This window comes from Malus sylvestris, chromosome 5 (genome assembly GCF_916048215.2).
Source record: "Malus sylvestris chromosome 5, drMalSylv7.2, whole genome shotgun sequence".
Lineage (NCBI taxonomy): Eukaryota > Viridiplantae > Streptophyta > Magnoliopsida > Rosales > Rosaceae > Malus > Malus sylvestris.
In genome coordinates this window covers 30,051,401-30,070,165 of record NC_062264.1, presented here as the reverse complement: position 1 = coordinate 30,070,165, position 18,765 = coordinate 30,051,401, and the positions used below count along the sequence as shown (strand labels likewise).

The 18,765-nt window shown below is 40.6% G+C and overlaps 2 protein-coding genes and 1 long non-coding RNA gene across 3 annotated transcripts; 2 read left to right on the top strand and 1 right to left on the bottom strand.

The window, feature by feature from the left end:
- Nucleotides 1-12: 12 nt before the first annotated feature.
- Nucleotides 13-2,491, top strand: LOC126620734 (thiamine-repressible mitochondrial transport protein THI74-like). The gene is made up of 4 exons (XM_050289004.1): nt 13-177; nt 477-1,159; nt 1,260-1,683; nt 2,034-2,491. The coding sequence occupies exons 2-4, from the start codon at nt 623-625 to the stop codon at nt 2,354-2,356; spliced, it is 1,284 nt and encodes a 427-aa protein (XP_050144961.1). The 5' UTR covers nt 13-177; nt 477-622; the 3' UTR covers nt 2,357-2,491.
- A 107-nt stretch (nt 2,492-2,598) lies between these two features.
- On the bottom strand, nt 2,599-4,986 carry LOC126620735 (uncharacterized). Its single transcript, XM_050289006.1, has 5 exons — nt 4,832-4,986; nt 4,091-4,179; nt 3,891-3,988; nt 3,445-3,761; nt 2,599-3,198 (listed from the first exon to the last, which is right to left on the bottom strand). Exons 2-5 carry the CDS (start codon nt 4,097-4,099, stop codon nt 2,807-2,809), a joined length of 816 nt encoding a protein of 271 aa, XP_050144963.1. The 5' UTR covers nt 4,100-4,179; nt 4,832-4,986; the 3' UTR covers nt 2,599-2,806.
- A 3,563-nt stretch (nt 4,987-8,549) lies between these two features.
- On the top strand, nt 8,550-10,548 carry LOC126620732 (uncharacterized). Its single transcript, XR_007622619.1, has 3 exons — nt 8,550-8,619; nt 9,131-9,466; nt 9,747-10,548. It is a non-coding gene; the product is annotated as an uncharacterized LOC126620732 (long non-coding RNA).
- Nucleotides 10,549-18,765: the final 8,217 nt, after the last annotated feature.

Here is an 18,765-nt window from a genome sequence, read left to right as displayed (position 1 = left end):
ATCAATTTCTTTAGATTGTGTAACGTCGTACGTCTCTTCACGACCGGTGAAAAAAGAGGTCAAAATCCAACTGTATTACAAGCTTACAACTTTGACAAAAAAAAAAAAATTACAGGTACCTCTCTTTCCGTCAAAACGAGTCACGAATCTCTGAATCCGATGTTAATCTCGTCCCAGGTACAATTTCCATCCCCCTTCAATTCGCTATATATATATATATGTATTTTTTTTTTTCAGTTTTTATACTTTTTCTTTTCAAATTATCTTTCTATTTCTGGGTTCAAATCCTCATTGAACTTAAATTTGATTAAATATTTCACATATTGGGATTTTGGGTCTGAGATTAATTCAGTTTATATAGTAATGGTATAGAAAAGATTGCGTCTTGGTGCAGTTTAGTATTATAGGGTTAATTCCACACCTCTTTCCCCCCTTAATTTTGGTAGTTTTTTTCTCTTTCTTTTTGGTGGTTTCAGGTGAGATTTGGGTTTATTAGTGACATGGGAAGTTGTTATAATTCTCTGAAAGTGCAGAATGTTTGTGTTTTCGGGCTTGGGGAATCGGATAGCTAATTTTTAGCAAGATTTGGGAGCTGATTTGATTTGGGGTTGACTGGAAAGATATGAAAACTGAAGTTTGGAAGTGGGTTTTGGGTTTGATATACATATTTGCTGTTGCATCCATCTGGATAGCTGCCAGTTTCGTAGTGCAGTCGGTTGTAGATGCCGGTGTGTCCCCGTTCCTCATCACATACATATGCAATTCTCTGTTTGTGATCTACATTCCCTTGGTTGAAATCGGGCGGTATTTGGAAGATAATTTTGAGGGGTTTTGGATTTGGAGAAGTAGGAAGAGTAGCCCTTTGCAAAGGTTAGGAGAGTCGGAGCAAATCACTCTCCTTGAGGAGACTGATGGAGTTGTGATAGCGGATGCGGAAGAGGGGGAAGTTAATCTTGGTGTAGAACCGAAAGTTGTATCATACGAGCTTGTTGGGATTTCAGCAACTCAAGACAATGTCACTGAAACGGTAGATAAGCAAGTGGATGGAAAAGGGCGCTGGACACGAACTCGAGTGGCTAAAGTTAGCCTACTGATTTCCCCGTTTTGGTTTTTTGCACAGCTGACTTTCAATTTGTCATTGAAGTATACTACCGTTACAGTAAGGATTTTTAGTGTTGCATGGCACACCTGGCTTCTTAAATTTGTCCATTTGTTTCGTCATTTCGATATGATTGATTTGTTGTGTTTGTTGCGTGCAGTCGAATACCATCTTAAGCAGTTCATCCAGCCTTTTCACCTTTTTGGTCTCCCTAGTATTCTTAGGGGAGAAGTTTACTTTGGTTAAGCTTATTAGCGTTCTTCTTTGCATGGGAGGAACGATAATTGTCAGCCTTGGTGACTCACGAACTGCTCTAAGTGCAATTGCTTCAAACCCTCTCCTCGGAGACATACTTGCTCTTGTCTCGGCGGCCTTATATTCTGTCTATATTACCCTCATTCGCAAGAAATTACCTGATGAAGATGATGAAAAAAGCGGCCGTGCCAGTATGGCTCAGTTTCTAGGATTTCTGGGGCTTTCCAACCTTCTTATTTTTCTTCCGGTTGCCCTTATACTTCATTTCTCAAAGCTAGAGCCGTTTTATATGCTTACATGGGAGCAGGTTGGTCTCATCGTTGGTAAAGGTGTGTTCTTAACTTATACTTTATGTTCTTTTTAACTTGGAGTTACCTGTACTGGAGTTTGCTTTGCTTTTTTCTATTTGTCTAAGCATGCATTCTATAGTAATGCTAAAGAATCCGACCCCAGAATTCTGTATACGGCAGGATTTTATTTCGTCAAATTTAGTCTCACTCTAAACCGAATTATTTTTAACAACTAAGTTGCACTGCGAGTATCTTCCTTATCATTTGATGGATAAACGTTGAGGACAAGATATGAACATAGTTGACATGAGGCGTACTGATACATACAGATGCTGTAGAGTTTTATGTAGTGTTTCTCCTGTACTGAATCATAATTGTGTTGTGTTTAGGTTTGCTGGATAATGTTCTGAGTGACTACTTATGGGCCAAGGCCGTTCTTCTAACAACCACCACGGTAGCAACAGCCGGTCTGACGATCCAGGTTCCATTGGCGGCAATTGTGGACTCGATGACTGGCCATGCTCCTCATTTTGCTGATTATCTTGGAGCAGGGGCTGTCATGATCGGATTCGCTGGCATAAACATTCCTTCCGATGCTTTTAACAGACCAAAAGGAGCTGTACTTGTGTTAGAGAACGAAAATCTCAGCGAGACCAGTGAAGGTCGCAATGCATCGGGCACGGGAAGGCCGGTTTCAGCTGCCCCTTCATAGCATACTTCACATTTTACACGTAAAAGTGCATGATATTTGTACTGTTTTCAGAATTTTTGTAAATGTAACTACGATAGCGATATTCTAAGCTACTGTAACTTACGTAGATGGAAATCACACTTCATAATTACCGTAGTTCTTTTAATTTCTTTCGCTCGGATCAATTGACGATTAATGCGATTACAAATCAAGGTCATTTTATAGGATTCAAGTGATCACTCCAATATAAATGCACATACCGGTTAACTAAGGCCATTCAATTCCAAATTACTCCAAATCCAAATGAGCCCCTTCTGAGGACAAAGTATATGTCTACAAGTAATCATTAAGATTTCGAAACAACAAAGCCACGAATGAACGCTACAAGATCAATAATTATTCAATAAAAAATATCAAAACCGTTTGATCATCCATCGGAGGGGTCTACGTACTCAAAACAACGCAAACCCTTTAACTCTGTGACATCGTGGAACCTGCATGACCGTATCTCTGCATCACTTTTCTCGTTGCAAGGGCAGCAGCCTCGCTTGCACGCAGTGTTCCACTTGCCATGATTGCAGCAAACTCAGCAGAGATCTCCTCTTGCACCTTACTGCGAGCATCCCCGAGAGGATCTACAACTCCGTTGGGAGGTTTAACCGCACTCCCTGATGCTCCCCGCACTTCCGACTTGGTGAGCTGCTGCACTCCAGATTTCGATTTATCACCAGTCTCTTTGCTCGAAGTACTTGAGGGTTTCACAATATTAGCTGTTGGTTGCACCATGGAAGGAGGCCGGAATTGTGGAGCTTGAGGAGCAGCACCACTTTTCAACGTTGCTTCCAGATTCTGTATCATGGGCACTGCAAAACAAAGGCAGCGAAAATTCGTATTATTGAGTATTTAACCACATGGTTCTCCCATTAACCGCAATCCTCAATCCTTCTATCAATTTATAGTCATTATCTGAAATCAAATGGCACTAATCACTAATCAAATACAAATTAAGGGGGATTGAAAACAAAGGAAATAAATAGAGAACAATAATTATAAATTAGCTTTCAGAATCAAATAGGGCTGAGTAGCATCTAAAGGATAAAATAACTTACTAATAAGAGCTCCCATTGGACTGCCCATAACTTCATTAGGAAGCTGCAAAATATAGTCCGGAATGGTTGCACCCACCAAAAATTGAGCGACCTCATTGCTAAAGTTGTTGCAATTGTGAGTAAGCAAACTATAGGTTTCAGCAGTATACCGGGGACTGATCTCCTGCAAATACATCTCAAATACATCCTTGGGCACATGTGTCACACCCAAATCTACCACTTTAATTGGTGTCCCATATGGCGTTGACCCAGCAGGAGCATGTTGTATGCCTCCCCCAAAATAGTACTCATTACCATAAACCACCAATCCTGTGTGCCTGCAATTGAAAATTCACATGGAAGGTTTCATTACCTTTACACATGCCTTGCTAAGAAGAAAATACGAAATAACAATATTTCTTCATATCGGAGTTCTCCTTGTATTCCAATGAACAAAAAACACTTACCATATGCCCTCAATGGCTTTCCCCAAGAAAGCCATGGACATTTGCCTTGCTAATCCTTGGCTCAGGTCATATACATTTAGAATAACCTTGTGACCCTCCTGCAACCAAATTAATACATCAATTAAAGAACTGCATTGCAAAGCAAGAAAAGAAGTCAACGCAATGAAAAGCCAAAATACAACAAATATAACAGTACACACCTCTGCCATCTCTGCGGTCCAATATCAAAATGCTCAGTAGACGAAAATGAGGGGTATTGAGCTAATGAAGATCGCGTATTCCAATCACACTGATAAAGACAACAATTAATGAAACATGATCAGGGCCAAAATTCAGGGAGAAAAATAACAGATTCAGTTATAAGCAGCTAAAGCTGGACACTATGATTGCCATAATTGACATATAAACGCCCGAATTCTAAAGTTTGCAAATTGCTAATACAAGTTGGAAAAAGGGTACTTCTGGTTTGCTCCTGTGCTTCAACCACCACCACTACCAAAAAACTTCAAAATGCACAAAAATCACCAAATTGTATACGCAAAACAGTTTTATTTGTTTAACATCATCAACATATTTCCCAATTGCAAAACAAAACCAGTAATTGGAGCTACATTGTTCGAATCTACACTAATTATCATACAAATCACAGAAATCAATGAACAAAATCCTGAATTACCCTCCAAAAAACACCTTTTAAATATTAAAATCTAGCAATTACATACAGCAATCTACCTTAAGCTTTGGATCCCACAGATCAAACCAAAAACCCCAAAAATTCCACACAAAATTCCGAAATTTAAAGTTTAAAATTTTCTGCAAATTCTCAACAAAATTGAAAAATTTATAAAGCGCATTACGGAAAGCAAATTCCATTAAACAATTGAAAGGCTGATGGATGACGATTAGGCTTTCAATTGCGGTTTTGTAACGAGAGAACGTACCTTAGCGTGAAGAAGCCACGAAGAGAAGTTCTCACTTTTCTGCGAGTTGCGTGAGCCGGTTCGGATCCGTCGCTTTAAACACTTTCCCAACTAATTGGGACGACAATTTGGATTCCGGTCACTTCTATGACTTTCTAGAACTTACTAACCAGTTATGTCGGGACACGTGGATTGTCATTCAAAGCCCACGCGCTCTCTGGAAAATATTATTTTACTTTTCTGGTTTTTTCGGCGCGACCTCCCGTTAGTCTCTTCCCGCTGGTCCATCCTTTGTATTAAAAATGAAAATAAATTAGGCCTTTTTTTTCTTTTTTAGAAAATTTAATTTAGGTAATAATTTTCATATATTTGGGACACAAATTAATATTTTATGTGTCACAATACACATGGAGAGAAGATACATATTTTAGCGTTCTTCTATTTATATTATGGCGCGTAGTATACAGCTTGTATCATAAATAGATAAAAAAATTGATCACCAAATACAAAAGAGAATGCTCTTAAATAACTAAGCTACAAAACTCATTACATTGTCATTTTTCTTTTGATCGGGTAAAACTTTAACCCATCAACTAATTTGTTTGAGTATTTAGTAATAAACCTTCAATTTTAGCCCAAAATTGATCTAAAAGTCCCGTTTTGGGGTCTTACATTTGTTCTTACAAATTTCACCTAATTCTTTAATTTGAACTATGTCATGTTTTGTTATGTACTGGTAGGTATCAAGTTTGTTATCAAGGTATGAATGCAATGCGCACTTGTTCAAAGGCCTAAATATAATTAAATGCTTGTATAAATATTTGGAAAAGAATGTTCCCCGTAATAGCTACATACAACTGTCTGTTTACATTTTACACTACACACGTTAGGCAATCGAAATATAATAAAGTTCACCACTTAGCTACTCTCTTTAAATATCAAATGGTATGCGAGATTATTATTTTTAAATATCTAAAGTTATTCAGATTACGAATAAAAAAGATCACAACCCAATAAAACTCATCGCCCTCCTATAATTCATCATAAAATCTACTAAAATTTTATCTCAACTTATGTTGTTATAGAGCCTTGTTCATCAAATTGACATTCAACCACCACTAATCACATTGTTAACCAAATTAAAGTGAGATTATATTTTTAATTTTTGAGATCAAAGTAAGATCTATTATATGTTCAAAAAAAGATTAATGGATGTGTGTGCCACAAAATAGTTTCATGTCTTTAAAGAAGAAAATTGTTATTAGCACTCTAAAAATCTCATTCTACACTCCTCATAGTATTTTTCTTTCTAATTATATAAAGTTTGGAATGCAAATTGATCATATGTGTTAACAATTTATATTAGGGCAAAAGACTGTTTACTACTCTCATGTTTCGTGGTTTTCAACATTTAGTACATCAAGTTTTTTCGTCCTAGAGTCATACCTAAAGTGTAAATTTTGGAACAGTCTCATACATCCGTTAGTCAAACTGTTAAGTCTCTCGTTAACTGTGACGTGGCGCCCATGTGGACAATGACTAGGCGCCACGTGTCATCCACGTGAAAATTTTAAAAAATAAATAAAATTAAAAATATATTTATTTATTTAAAAAAAAAACAAACAAAAACTTCATCTTCAATCCCACCCGTGCCCACCCTCACATCAGCATCTTCGACTCCACGCTCAGGAAGAAGAAGAAGAAGGAAAAACAAAAAAAACCCAGAAGAAGAAGAAGAAGGAGGAAGAAGAAGAAGAAGAAGAAAAAAAAAACGAATCTGCCCAAAAGAAGAAGAAGAAGAAGAAGAAGGAAGAAGAAGAAGGAGGAGGAGGAGGAGGAGGAAGAAGAAGAAAAAAAAAAAAAAGCTGCCCAGAAGAAGAAGAAGAAGAGGAAAAAAAAAAAAATCTGCCCAGAAGAAGAAGAAGAAGAAGAAGGAGGAGGAGGAAGAAGAAGAAGAAAAAAAAAAAGAATCTGCCCAGAGGAAGAAGAAGAAAGAAGAAGGAGGAGGAGGAGGAAGAAGAAAAAAAAATAAAAACACGAATCTGCCCAGAAGAAGAAGAAGAAGAAGAAGGAAGAAGAAAAAAAAAATGAATCTGCCCAGGTGGAAGAAGAAGGAGGAGGAGGAGGAGGAGGAGGAGGAAGAAGAAAAAAAAGAGAATCTGTCCAGAAGAAGGAGGAGGAAGAAGAAGAAAAAAAAAAATCGATTTTGCCCAGAAGAAGAAGAAGAAGAAGAAGAGAAGAAAAAAAAAATTTCAAAATTTTTGGAGAAAAATTTCAAAATTTTTGGAGGGAAATTTTTTTTGAACCCCTAAAAAAAAGTGAAAACCCCTTCTTTAAAAAAAAAAATCCATGTGGTGACCCACGTGGCGCCCAATCATTGTCCACATGGGCGCCACGTCATAGTTAACAGAACACTTAACAGTTTGACTAACGGATGTATGAGACTGTTCCAAAATTTACACTTTAGGTATGACTCTAGGACGGAAAAAAATTGATGTACTAAATGTTGAAAACCACGGAATATGAGGGTAGTAAACAGTCTTTTTCCCTTTATATTATGACACGTGCTTAAAAAATCCAAACCTCATCCCACAAACATTAAACACCCCCCCAACGTTAATACTCCGAGCCTAGCTTCGACTCTGAACTTAAAAACCAGCCTTTGTTAGGCCATCTTCAACAGAATGAGGGCCAGATGTCTCGTTTTAGCCATTTGACCCTCTAATAAATTAATATTTTAATGAACAGTGCAGAGTCATATTTTTTACCATCTCCAACCAAGGGACCAGAGGACCATAGGTCAAATATAGCCCTGTGACAAAAAATCATCTCCAACCGAGAGCCAAAGGGCTATAGTATGGAATGTGAATAATTAAAATAAAATAAGGTAAGATAGTATGAAATAATAAAAAAATATGTAAGAAATTGTGTAGGAAAAAAAATTAGAAATTAAAAAAAAAGGGCTGGGCAAATAGGCTGGAAAAAAAAAATCTTAAACCCTAAAGCCTAAAATGGGCTAGGCAAATGGAAAAGAACAAAAAAAAAAGGGCTGGCTATCGGACTGGATGGAGACGGCCAGCCGGTTGGCTATTTGGCCATTTTTTGTCACGTGGGATCTATGAGCCCTTTGGCCTATCTCTCGATTGGAGATGATTTTTAGATTATTTTCGGTCATCTGATCCTCCTCGGTTGGAGATGGCCTTAATGTCTTCATTCGACGATTCCTTCTCCTCTTCTCTTTTCACTGTTATAAATCTCGAAGGTCCCTCTTCCTACTTCAGTTACACTCTAAGGACAAGAGTCCATTATTTTCTCGGGAAAATTATCCACACTGTATGAACTCAATTGAGCATGTAAGGTCTCGGATCACTCTAGCTGCACGAAATTTCAATTTGTTTGTGTTTTTGTTTTTCAGTTTTGGTTGATTCAGTTCGGGTTAGGGTGCATGAGGTGGAGATCTCCCGGAATGGCGGTGTAGGATTTGATCGGTTGGCTCACTGGTATGGTTCTCAGCTGAATTCCGATGGAAATTGTCAGAATTCTGTGATTTTTTGTTTTTGTTTTTGAGTTTTTGCTCTGTTTGGTTGCTCGGAAAATCCAGGACGATGGAGGGAGAAAATTTGTGAAGTTGCGCATTATCTAGTTTTGTATTCGGGACTTAAAAAAGTTCAATGTAATTCCTAAAGATGATAATTGAGATAATGATTGTGAACTACTCATAGTAACGGTTGAATTCCCATTTTTGTACTGAAATTAAATTAAATTTATTTGTTAATTTAGTTGAATTTACTTTGATGGGGGAATCTCATGTAGGAACTATAAATGGTTAGTCTTCAACAAGGATCACAAACAACATATCTTACATATAACATTCACAAGAGTTGGCATTAAAAAGAGATCGATCATACCTAAGAACCCATCTGTCCGGCAACAAAGACAGCAGCAACACCAACTGAAAGATCTGGTGCAGGCAGTGTTTACTAATAATGCATAAGAATTCATCTACTCACTCAAGACCTTATGTTCCAATGGTGATAGAACCCTGATTACGGAACGTGTTCTTTGTGAGCAGGGAATCCTTTATTATATCGAACTAAACTTCTCCAACTTCCATCTATCATGATGATTGGATAGAAACTGCTATGAACTGCAGCAATCAATTTCTTTCGACGTGGAGCAATGAAAACATCCTTATCACGTCCCATATCCCTTAATTCTAGGAGATCAGTTATTAACATGGCCATGACTCCTAATTGGTTTAAACCCACGTTTAGGTACTCTTATCATGATATGTGTAAGTTCAAAACCTAACACCTCAAGCTATCGGTGATGTATAATTGCAGAAAAAAACAGTGACATTGCTGGTGATTTTTTTGTTTGGACTTAATAAAGGTAAAACATGGCGCAGAGTAATTGGGAAGCCGATAAGATGTGAGTTTTTGGTTTGATCATTTTTCCTTTCAATCTGCATGTAATTCTATATCGGTATTTTTGTTGTTGCTCTGTTTTACTGCCGTGAATTGATCGTCGGATCGATATTTATTGTTCACCCTACTGTTGATTTTGCTGTCTGCTGCATTTCTTTTGAACAAATCCGGTAGCCTCTCTCTCCGTCAAAACGACAAACCTCTGAATCCGATGTGAATCTCGTCCCAGGTACATTTTCCATCCCCCTTCAATTCGCTGTATTTTTTTTTCTCAGTTTTTTATACTTTTTCTTTTCAAATTATCTTTCTATTTCTGGGTTCAAATCCTCAATGAACTTAAATTTGATTAAATATTTCATATATTTGGGGTCTGAAATTAATTCTGGTTATATCGTAATGGTATGGAAAATATTGCGTCTTGGTGCAGTTTAGTATTATGGGGTTAATTCCTCACTTCTTTTTCCCTCTTAATTTTGGTAGTTTTTTTTCTTTCTTTTTGGTGGTTTCAGGTGAGATTTGGGTTTATTAGTGACATAGGAAGTTGTTATAATTCTCTGAAAGCATAGAAAGTTTGCGTTTTCGGGCTTCGGGAATTGGATAGCTGATTTTTAGCAAGATTTGGGAGCTGATTTGATTTGGGGTTGACTGGAAAGATATGAAAACTGAAGTTTGGAAGTGGGTTTTAGGTTTGATATACATATTTGCTGTTGCATCCATCTGGATAGCTGCCAGTTTCGTAGTACGGTCGGTGGTAGATGCTATTGTGTCCCCGTTCCTCATCAAATACATATGCAATTCTCTGTTTGTGATCTACGTAGTATTTGGAGGATAATTTTGAGGGGTTTTGGATTTATTTTTTATTTTGTTGAAGGAAACGATAGCGGATTTCATTCATAAAACTGTGGAGTAGTGATAGCGGATTTCATTCATAAAACTGTGGAGTAGTGATAGCGGATGCGGAAGAGGGGGAAGTTAATCTTGGTGTAGAACCGAAAGTTGTATCATACGAGCTTGTTGGGATTTCAGCAACTCAAGACAATGTCACTGAAACGGTAGATAAGCAAGTGGATGGAAAAGGGCGCTGGACACGAACTCGAGTGGCTAAAGTTAGCCTACTGATTTCCCCGTTTTGGTTTTTTGCACAGCTGACTTTCAATTTGTCATTGAAGTATACTACCGTTACGGTAAGCTTTTTAAGTGTTGCATGGCACACCCTGCTTCTTAATTTGTCCATTTGTTTCATCATTTCGGTATGATTGATTTGCTGTGGTTGTTTCGTGCAGTCGAATACCATATTAAGCAGTTCATCCAGCCTTTTCACTTTTTCGGTCTCCCTAGCATTCTTAGGGGAGAAGTTTACTTTGGTGCTTATTAGCGTTCTTCTTTGCATGGGAGGAACGATAATTGTCAGCCTTGGTGACTCGCGAACTGCTCTAAGTGCAATTGCTTCAAACCCTCTCCTCGGAGACATACTTGCTCTTGTCTCGGCGGCCTTGTATTCTGTCTGTATTACTCTTATTCGCACGGAATTACCCGATGAGGATGATGAAAAAAGCGGCCGTGCCAGTATGGCTCAGTTTCTAAGATTTCTAGGGCTTTCCAACCTTCTTATATTTCTTCCGGTTGCCCTTGTACCTCATTTCTTAAAGCTAGAGCCGTTTTATATGCTTACCTGGGAGCAGGTTGGCCTCATTGTTGGTAAAGGTGTGTTCTTAACTTGTACTTTATATTCTGTTTAACTCGGAGTTACCTGTACTGTAGTTTGCTCTGCTTTTTTCTATTTGTCTATGCATGCAATCTTACAATAGTAATGCTAAGGAGTCCGATCCTAGACTTCTGGATACGGCAGGATTTTATTTCGTCAAATTTAGTCTCACTCTAAACGGTATTTATTTTTAACAACTAAGTTGCACTACGAGTATCTGATGCAGGGCGCAGCGTATAGAAACGAAATAAAATGACATATAGGATGGATAGGTAGGGTCCACTATCTCCTAGTGCGAGGAGAGGCCTAAAAACCCTATAAACTTTGGTTATAGTACCAGCCTACAACGTAGACACTAGAAAGAACAAAGTAACAAACTCTTACACAAGAGAAAGGCACATAAAAACAAGTTTACAACTCAAATATCAATATGATAATTCAAACAACTTCTCCCCTTCTTTACAAATACAAGTATTTATAGGCTTACAACTTAAAGTGAAAAATATGAAAAGACATAAAAAAAATAAAGGCTTACAATATAACCCCTAAAAAACTAAATGATTTCATAAAATGTCATTAACCTAGGAATTCCATAAGCCACATTTAAAGCTAGATACATGCATTATAACTGCATGTATTATATTATAAAACTTAAATCCCAATTGCCAGTAATTTTATGTAATAACGCCTTTAGTCCTTGGCCTGCATCATTCTCGTGGGGTTGGAGAGAATTCGTCCTCAAATTCGGATCATCATTTGATTTGGAGCGCTAAAATTGAACTCTGCTGATCCAAACAAATAGATATTTTGAGCATTTAATATTGATTGTTGAAGTGTGAAAAGCACCCTTAATAGCATACCTCACAACCTTGACATTCTCTTTCATTTGATTTATAATGTCAACCAAAACTTTGGAAATTCTGAAGTAGAAGACATCAACCCCAATTAAATCAACATATCCAGAAGTTTCCAATGGACTCATTAAATCATGAAACTTCAACTTCAAAAATTCTTTGTAATCAGCATTTTTAATAATTAGACAAGATTCCATATAAACATTTCGTTGAACCACACAAGAACTTTGACAGCAAACGTGATAAGTACCATATGGAGAACGATCAAACTCGGGAGGAAGATCAAGATTTACGAGACAATCACCTGAATAATTTTCACAACATATTGGACATGAACTATCCAAGCAACAATCAAATATTGGAGGAAGGTCCATATTAAGATCTTCATCTAATGTCATATGCGACATGCTGAATATACTGTCACCCTTGGATCAAGCTGACGCTCTGATACCAACTGATGCAGGGTGCAATGTATAGAAATGAAATAAAATGACAGATATGATGAATATGTAGGGTCCACTATCTCCTCGTACGAGGAGAGGTCTGAAAACCCTATAAACTTTGGTTCTAATACCATCTTACAATGTAGACACTAGAAAGAACAAAACAGCATACTCTTACACAAGAGAAAGGCACATAAAAACAAGTTTACAACTCAAATATCAATATGATAATTCAAACAACTTCTCCTCTTCTTCTTTACAAATACAAGTATTTATAGGCTTACAACTTAAAGTGAAAAATATGAAAAGACATAAAAAATAAAGGCTTACAATATAACTCCTGAAAAACTAAATGATTTCATAAAATGTCATTAACCTAGGAATTCCATAAGCCACAAATTTAAAGCTAGATACATGCATTATAACTCTAAAAATGCATGTATTATATTATAAAACTTAAATCCCAACTATGTCTTTATTCATTGGCCTGCATTAGTATCTTCCTTATCATTTGATGGATAAATGTCGATATGAAAATGGTTGACATGATGCGTACTGATACATACAGATGTTGTAGAGTTTTATGTAGTGTTTCTCCTATACTGAATCATAATTGTGTTGTGTTTAAGTTTGCTGGATAATGTTTTGAATGACTACTTATGGGCCAAGGCCATTCTTCTAACAACCACCACGGTAGCAACAGCCGATCTAACGATCCAGGTTCCATTGACGACAATTGTGGACTCGATGACTGGCCATGCTTCTCGTGGAGCCTAAAATAATCTCAAAAATTCTAGAGGTGACACGTGGACTTTTATTCAAGAAAGACAAGATTACCCTCAATAAATGGGCAAGCTTCTCAGATGTTCCCACCTGCAGCTCACATTCCTGGATGTCTCGGCGGCTAAATATGACTGTCTACAGCTCACCTGCCCTTGGCAAGGAATTAAAGATAATGATTAATTACCCAAATCCTATCTTTAATACATTCCCAATTGAATATTGACTCCAATCAAGTAAGTAATCCTAATTTAAATAAATTAAGGATAATTACACCATTATCTCAAGATATTATTTCCTATTTAATATCTTGGGAATATTTAGAGAATGTATCTCCATTAAACACTATGGCCGGCCCTATCTCTATAAATACCCCATATTCTACCAATTTTTCAGAGCTTTTGCAACCCTAAAAAAAGCTTTAAACACTTTACTTTCTCAGAGAAACTTAGGCATCGGAGATCCGTTGACCTAACCCCCTCCACCTTGTGGGCGCGTGAAGCTTAAGTCTTTGATCAAAGGTGTTAATTGTTTTGCAGGTGCATTTTCGTCAAGACTGAAGAAGGCAGAAATTTGCATCGACAAATTTGTGCTTTCGTTGAGAGCTGATTCAAAGTACTCGAAGAAGGCTCTCACATTTGTTTCTTGAATTTTCTACTACGTTGAATTTCTCACACGTCGTATCAATTAAGTTTTCCTAGAAAAGTTTCTTGATCAATCCTTGGAGAAATGATACAATGGTAGGAAATTCAGAAACTATGACGAACGGAACCCCGTATAAACAAGGATTTGGACCGGAGAATGGAGACAAGGACATAGCCCCACGACGGTGATCTTCAAGGCTCAACACGATGACATGAGGAGCCCCACCGTCGCGAAGCCGCACTTCAACCATCACCACCGTGACCCAACAACCACTGCAGGGCCACTAGGCCACGGCACCACTTCCACCGACATAGCCCTTGCTGCGCCGCATTTAACCAAACCCTATGCAAGAGGCCCAGGTCCATTTCCAAGCCCATGGGCAGGAAGCCCAGAACTTGACAGCTGCCACAGCAGGCCCAGGGCAGCAGGCTTTGCTGCACAACAAACCCAAACCCAAGCCCAGAACGAGGCAATTGCTACCAGGCAGGCAGCTTAACGAGCCCAAGCCCAAGCAACCCAGCCAGCAGGCCATGATGTGGCAGCATAACGACTAGGAGGGCCCACGGCCATGCAAGCCCAAGGCGAGCAGGCGTAGGTCCAACACGCCCCGCGACCCGTTTCGATAACTCGGCCCGCAGCCCAATCCATTCCAAGGCTGCCTCCAGCGATCCAGATTCCGACCATTGGTTCCGCGATCGATTCAGGGTTATTTTCACCCTATTTTTCTGCAGAAAATCCCGTTTTGGGCTCAAGTTTGTACCTGCAGTCCATTACATTTCCACTGCACATGGAGATGCACATTTTCTAGACTCTTCCAATCCAAATGGCGAGCACCGCCTGCCCAAGCAAGTCGTCGATTTGACGAACGTCTTCGCGTAGCAGACCACCATGGTGAACTAACTCCTCGAGCACATCAAGATGCAGTGTGCCCCAGATGAGGTGTTCCGAAGCAGGAAAAGAGCGGAAGAATGAGAATCATTCCAGCGACGTCCTAGCAAAGAACCAATCAGCTCTGCATTCGAGGTTGGGTTCATACTCTGACAGGCACTCGAGACATTCCGGGAGAAGAGTCCACACGAGGCTAGGCCCACAAAGAGATCCTCCTACGAGGCAACAGAGTAGGCAGCCGTATGACACCCAGAGAAGAGCACGTGAGCAGTCCAGCTCAAGTTCCACTAACAGCCTCCGCCCAAAGCAGCATGGACTAGCAGGTCAACACCGGGGGCAGCTAGAGGCTCCGCTGCCCTACCAGGCGTAAATCCAGAAAGAAGTACAAAGACTTGTAGCAAAGCAGCAACTCGGATTCCAGCGCATTGACACTACCGACGATGCCCTTCGTAGAAACGTGGCCAACCTGAGCATGTCACCCTTTACAGAAGAGATCAAGCAGACAGAGCCCCCGCGGGAGTTCAACCTGCCACATTTCACCTCGTTCATGAGAGATTAAGATCCGGACAAGCACCTGATGCACTACCGAAACGCCATGACCTTTTACGCCAACAATGACGCTCTCATGTGCAAAATCTTTGCTACGACACTCCAAGGCGAGGCGCAAGACTAGTTCCACAACCTGGCGCCACATTCAATCCGGAACTTCAGCAAACTTTCCTTGGTTTTCACTAAGGAATATTCGTCCTGCCATTCGATCAAAAAGAAGTTTGACCACCTTTTCAACATGAAGAAGGACCTTCGCACATACGTCAAAAGATGTAGGGCAGGGAAGGCGAAGATTGTCAGATGCGATGACATCATCGCATGCTCAGTTTTTCGAAATGGGCCCCGAGCAGATCACCCACTTTTCAGAGAATTGATTATGGGTGAGAACCTGTCCCTGGCAAACTCTTATGCTTTGGCAGAAAAGCATTCCTTCTGGGATGAGAAAAATCGCTCCCAGAAGCCGTCTGAGCAGCCACGCAAAGACGCGGAACCGATTCAGAAGAAAGCGAGTGATAAACCGCTTAACAACAAAAGCAGGCCAGGAGACAGATGCAGGGACCGATCCCCAGCAAAGGGAGGCACATCGCTTAAGACGTACACTAAATTCTCAGTCCTGATTAACCAGATCTTTGGCGACCTCAAAGACAAGCCATGGTTCAAGTCGCCGCCACCCATAAGAGGTGACACCTCTAAGATGGACCAGACCAAATACTATGCATTCCACAAAGGTCCTAGGCACACAACCAATGATTGCACCACATGGAAAATGTACCTTGAGCAGCTCGTGAAAGAAGGCAAATGCGACAATTACGTCGATAGACCAGCTGCCCGGCCAAGGTGAGAAGCAGACGTAGATGCCAAACCCCCAACCAAGACAATCCGAATCAACGGAATATTTGCCGAATCTGAGCATCTGGGGGCCACCAATAACTCCAAGAAAAAGAAGATCCAGCAGGCGAGACTGGTCAATCAGGTTCAAGACATAGATGTTGTACCTGGACCAATCGTCGGCTTCACCAAGCAGGACGCTGAGGGCGTAGACTTCCCCCACGCCGATGCCCTGGTGATTTCTGTACAACTGGCCCACGCCCACACCATCACTAACAGAATCATGGTGGACAACGGCAACTCAGTCAACATCCTACAATTGTCAGTCATCCAAAAGATGGGCCTGAAAAGCACAATCCAACGTAAAGCAGAGGTCTTGACCGGATTCAACGGACTCACCTCAACTGCTATTGGCATTATCACACTCGACGTAACCAGCCCACCGATTGTCTCATTGCAAACCTTCATGATCGTCAACGACCCATCTCCCCATAATGGGATATTTGGCCGACCTTGGCTAGTGAAGATTGAAGCTGTGACCTCGATCGAGTACTAGAAAATCCGATTTCGCATCCTAGGAGGAGCAGTCGGAGAGATTAAAGATGACCAGGCCATGTCTAGGCGATGCATTGTACAAGTTCTTAAGGAGATGAAGAAGAAATCTTTCGCCCCAGCAGTAGTAGCTGAAGTGCAGAAAGACGATTATACCTTCATCGAATAACAATCACAGCAATCTAGATGGAAACCCAAAGAAAATGCCAAGCATATCTTCCTTGACCCTAACCAGCTATCAAACAGATATAAGCAATCTTGGATATGAAGTCCCCAACTACTCTGAATGAGATCCAAGGTCTGACCTAACGAACATCTGCATTCAACCGATTCCTCTCGCGACCTATTAACCAATGTAAACTTTTTTCAAGACAATCAGGACGCATAGCGAGACAAAGGGAACAACGAAGTGCAAGAAAACATTACAAGACTTGTAGAAGTACCTCACATCACTTCTCTTACTATCTAAGCTAGAGGTAGCAAATGATCTATATCTATATGGCGGTATCTGAAACAGCAATGAGCTCTACCCTCATACGAGAATAGTTAGGGGCCCGACCACCTGTATTCCACAGTTCAAAAGCTTTCTTCGATGCGGAAGCCAGATACCCGAAAATCAAAACTTTGATTTTGACGCTAGTTGTTGCAACCTGGAAGCTCAAGCCATACCTTCAGACATATGTAGTCATCGTCATGACGTAACATTCCGCACAACCCAGACGCACAACGTTAAAGGCACGAAAACTGGTGGACATTCCGACGAGCGCATCAACTTAGCCCAGAAATACCCCAGAGGAAACCGAGCACACCATAACCGCACCAACCCCACATGCAAGAGATTTTCGGCACTTGCACGTCGACTTATCATCCAACTACCAAGGATCGGGAACATGCCTAGTTCTCACTACCCTGGACGGTTCAATGCTTGACCAGGCAATCACTCTAAGCTTCAAAGCATCAAACAATGAAGCAGAGTATGAAGCCCTACTAGCTGGTCTCCGATTGGAAAAAGACCTAGCAATGAAGAAGCTCGCGATCTATTCTGATTCCCAGTTGATCACTAACCTCTATTTTCAATAAAGATTGAAGGAATTATTCACAAGCCTAGACTAAATGCATAAACAAACTAACCAACCTTGCAACAAGCAGAGGACGACCGTTGCCCTACAAACATGGTGTACCCCGTGATAAGCAGAAGACGCCAAATGCCCTGCACACATGGCGTAAGAGGGTAAACTAATTCCTCAACCACCCCTACGACAAGCAGAAGACGCCCGCTGCCCTGGTGTACCCCCTATGACAAGTAGAAGACGCATGTTGCCCTGCAGACATAGTGTAAGAGGGTAAATTAATTCCTCAACCACCCCTGTGACAAGCAGAAGACGCCCTCTGCCCATTCAACAATGGTGTGTGCTCTCCAATATGAGAAGGTAAACTAATCTGGAATATCCAAACGTGGATGGGTGGTACGACTGCTCAGTTTCCCCTGAATGCAACGACTACCTGAGCTGGACAACTCCCAGAATTGGCCTCGATAGTCCTTCCCCTGGAATAGACTTAATCAACTGAAGGATTCGATTCAGCGAGATCCCGGGTCTCTAACCAGAAGAGACATTAAGTGCAGGACCCCTGCCCATGAAAGAATTTGTAACATCCCACATCGCCTAGGGGAGTGATCTTTAAATGTATATTCCTATTCCTACCTAGCACGAGGCATGTTGGGAGCTCACTGGCTTCGGAAGCGAGAATGAGGCCAGAGCACTCCCAAGATGGGTGACCCATTGGGAAGTTGCTCGTGAGTTCCAAAAAAAAAACCGTGAGGGAATGGTAAGCCCAAAGCGGACAATATCGTGCTACGGTGGTGGAACGGGCTCGGATGTGACAAATGGTATCAGAGCCAATCTCTGGCCTGAAGTGTGCCGACGAGGACGTCGGGCCCCTAAGGGGGGTGGATTGTAACATCCCACATCGCCCAAGGGAGTGATCTTTAAATGTATATTCCTATTCCCACCTAGCACGAGGCCTTTTGGGAGCTCACTGGTTTCGAATTCTGTTCGAACTCTGAAGTTAAACGAGAAGGAGGCCAGAGCACTCCCAAGATGGGTGACCCACTGGGAAGTTGCTCGTGAGTTCCCAAAAACAAAACCGTGAAAGAATGGTAAGCCCAAAGCGGACAATATCGTGCTACGGTGGTGGAACGGGCTCGGGATGTGGTGGACCCGGGCCGGGATGTGACAGAATTCGCATGACAAGATGGTCAGTCCTCGACGTGCAAATCTTCATG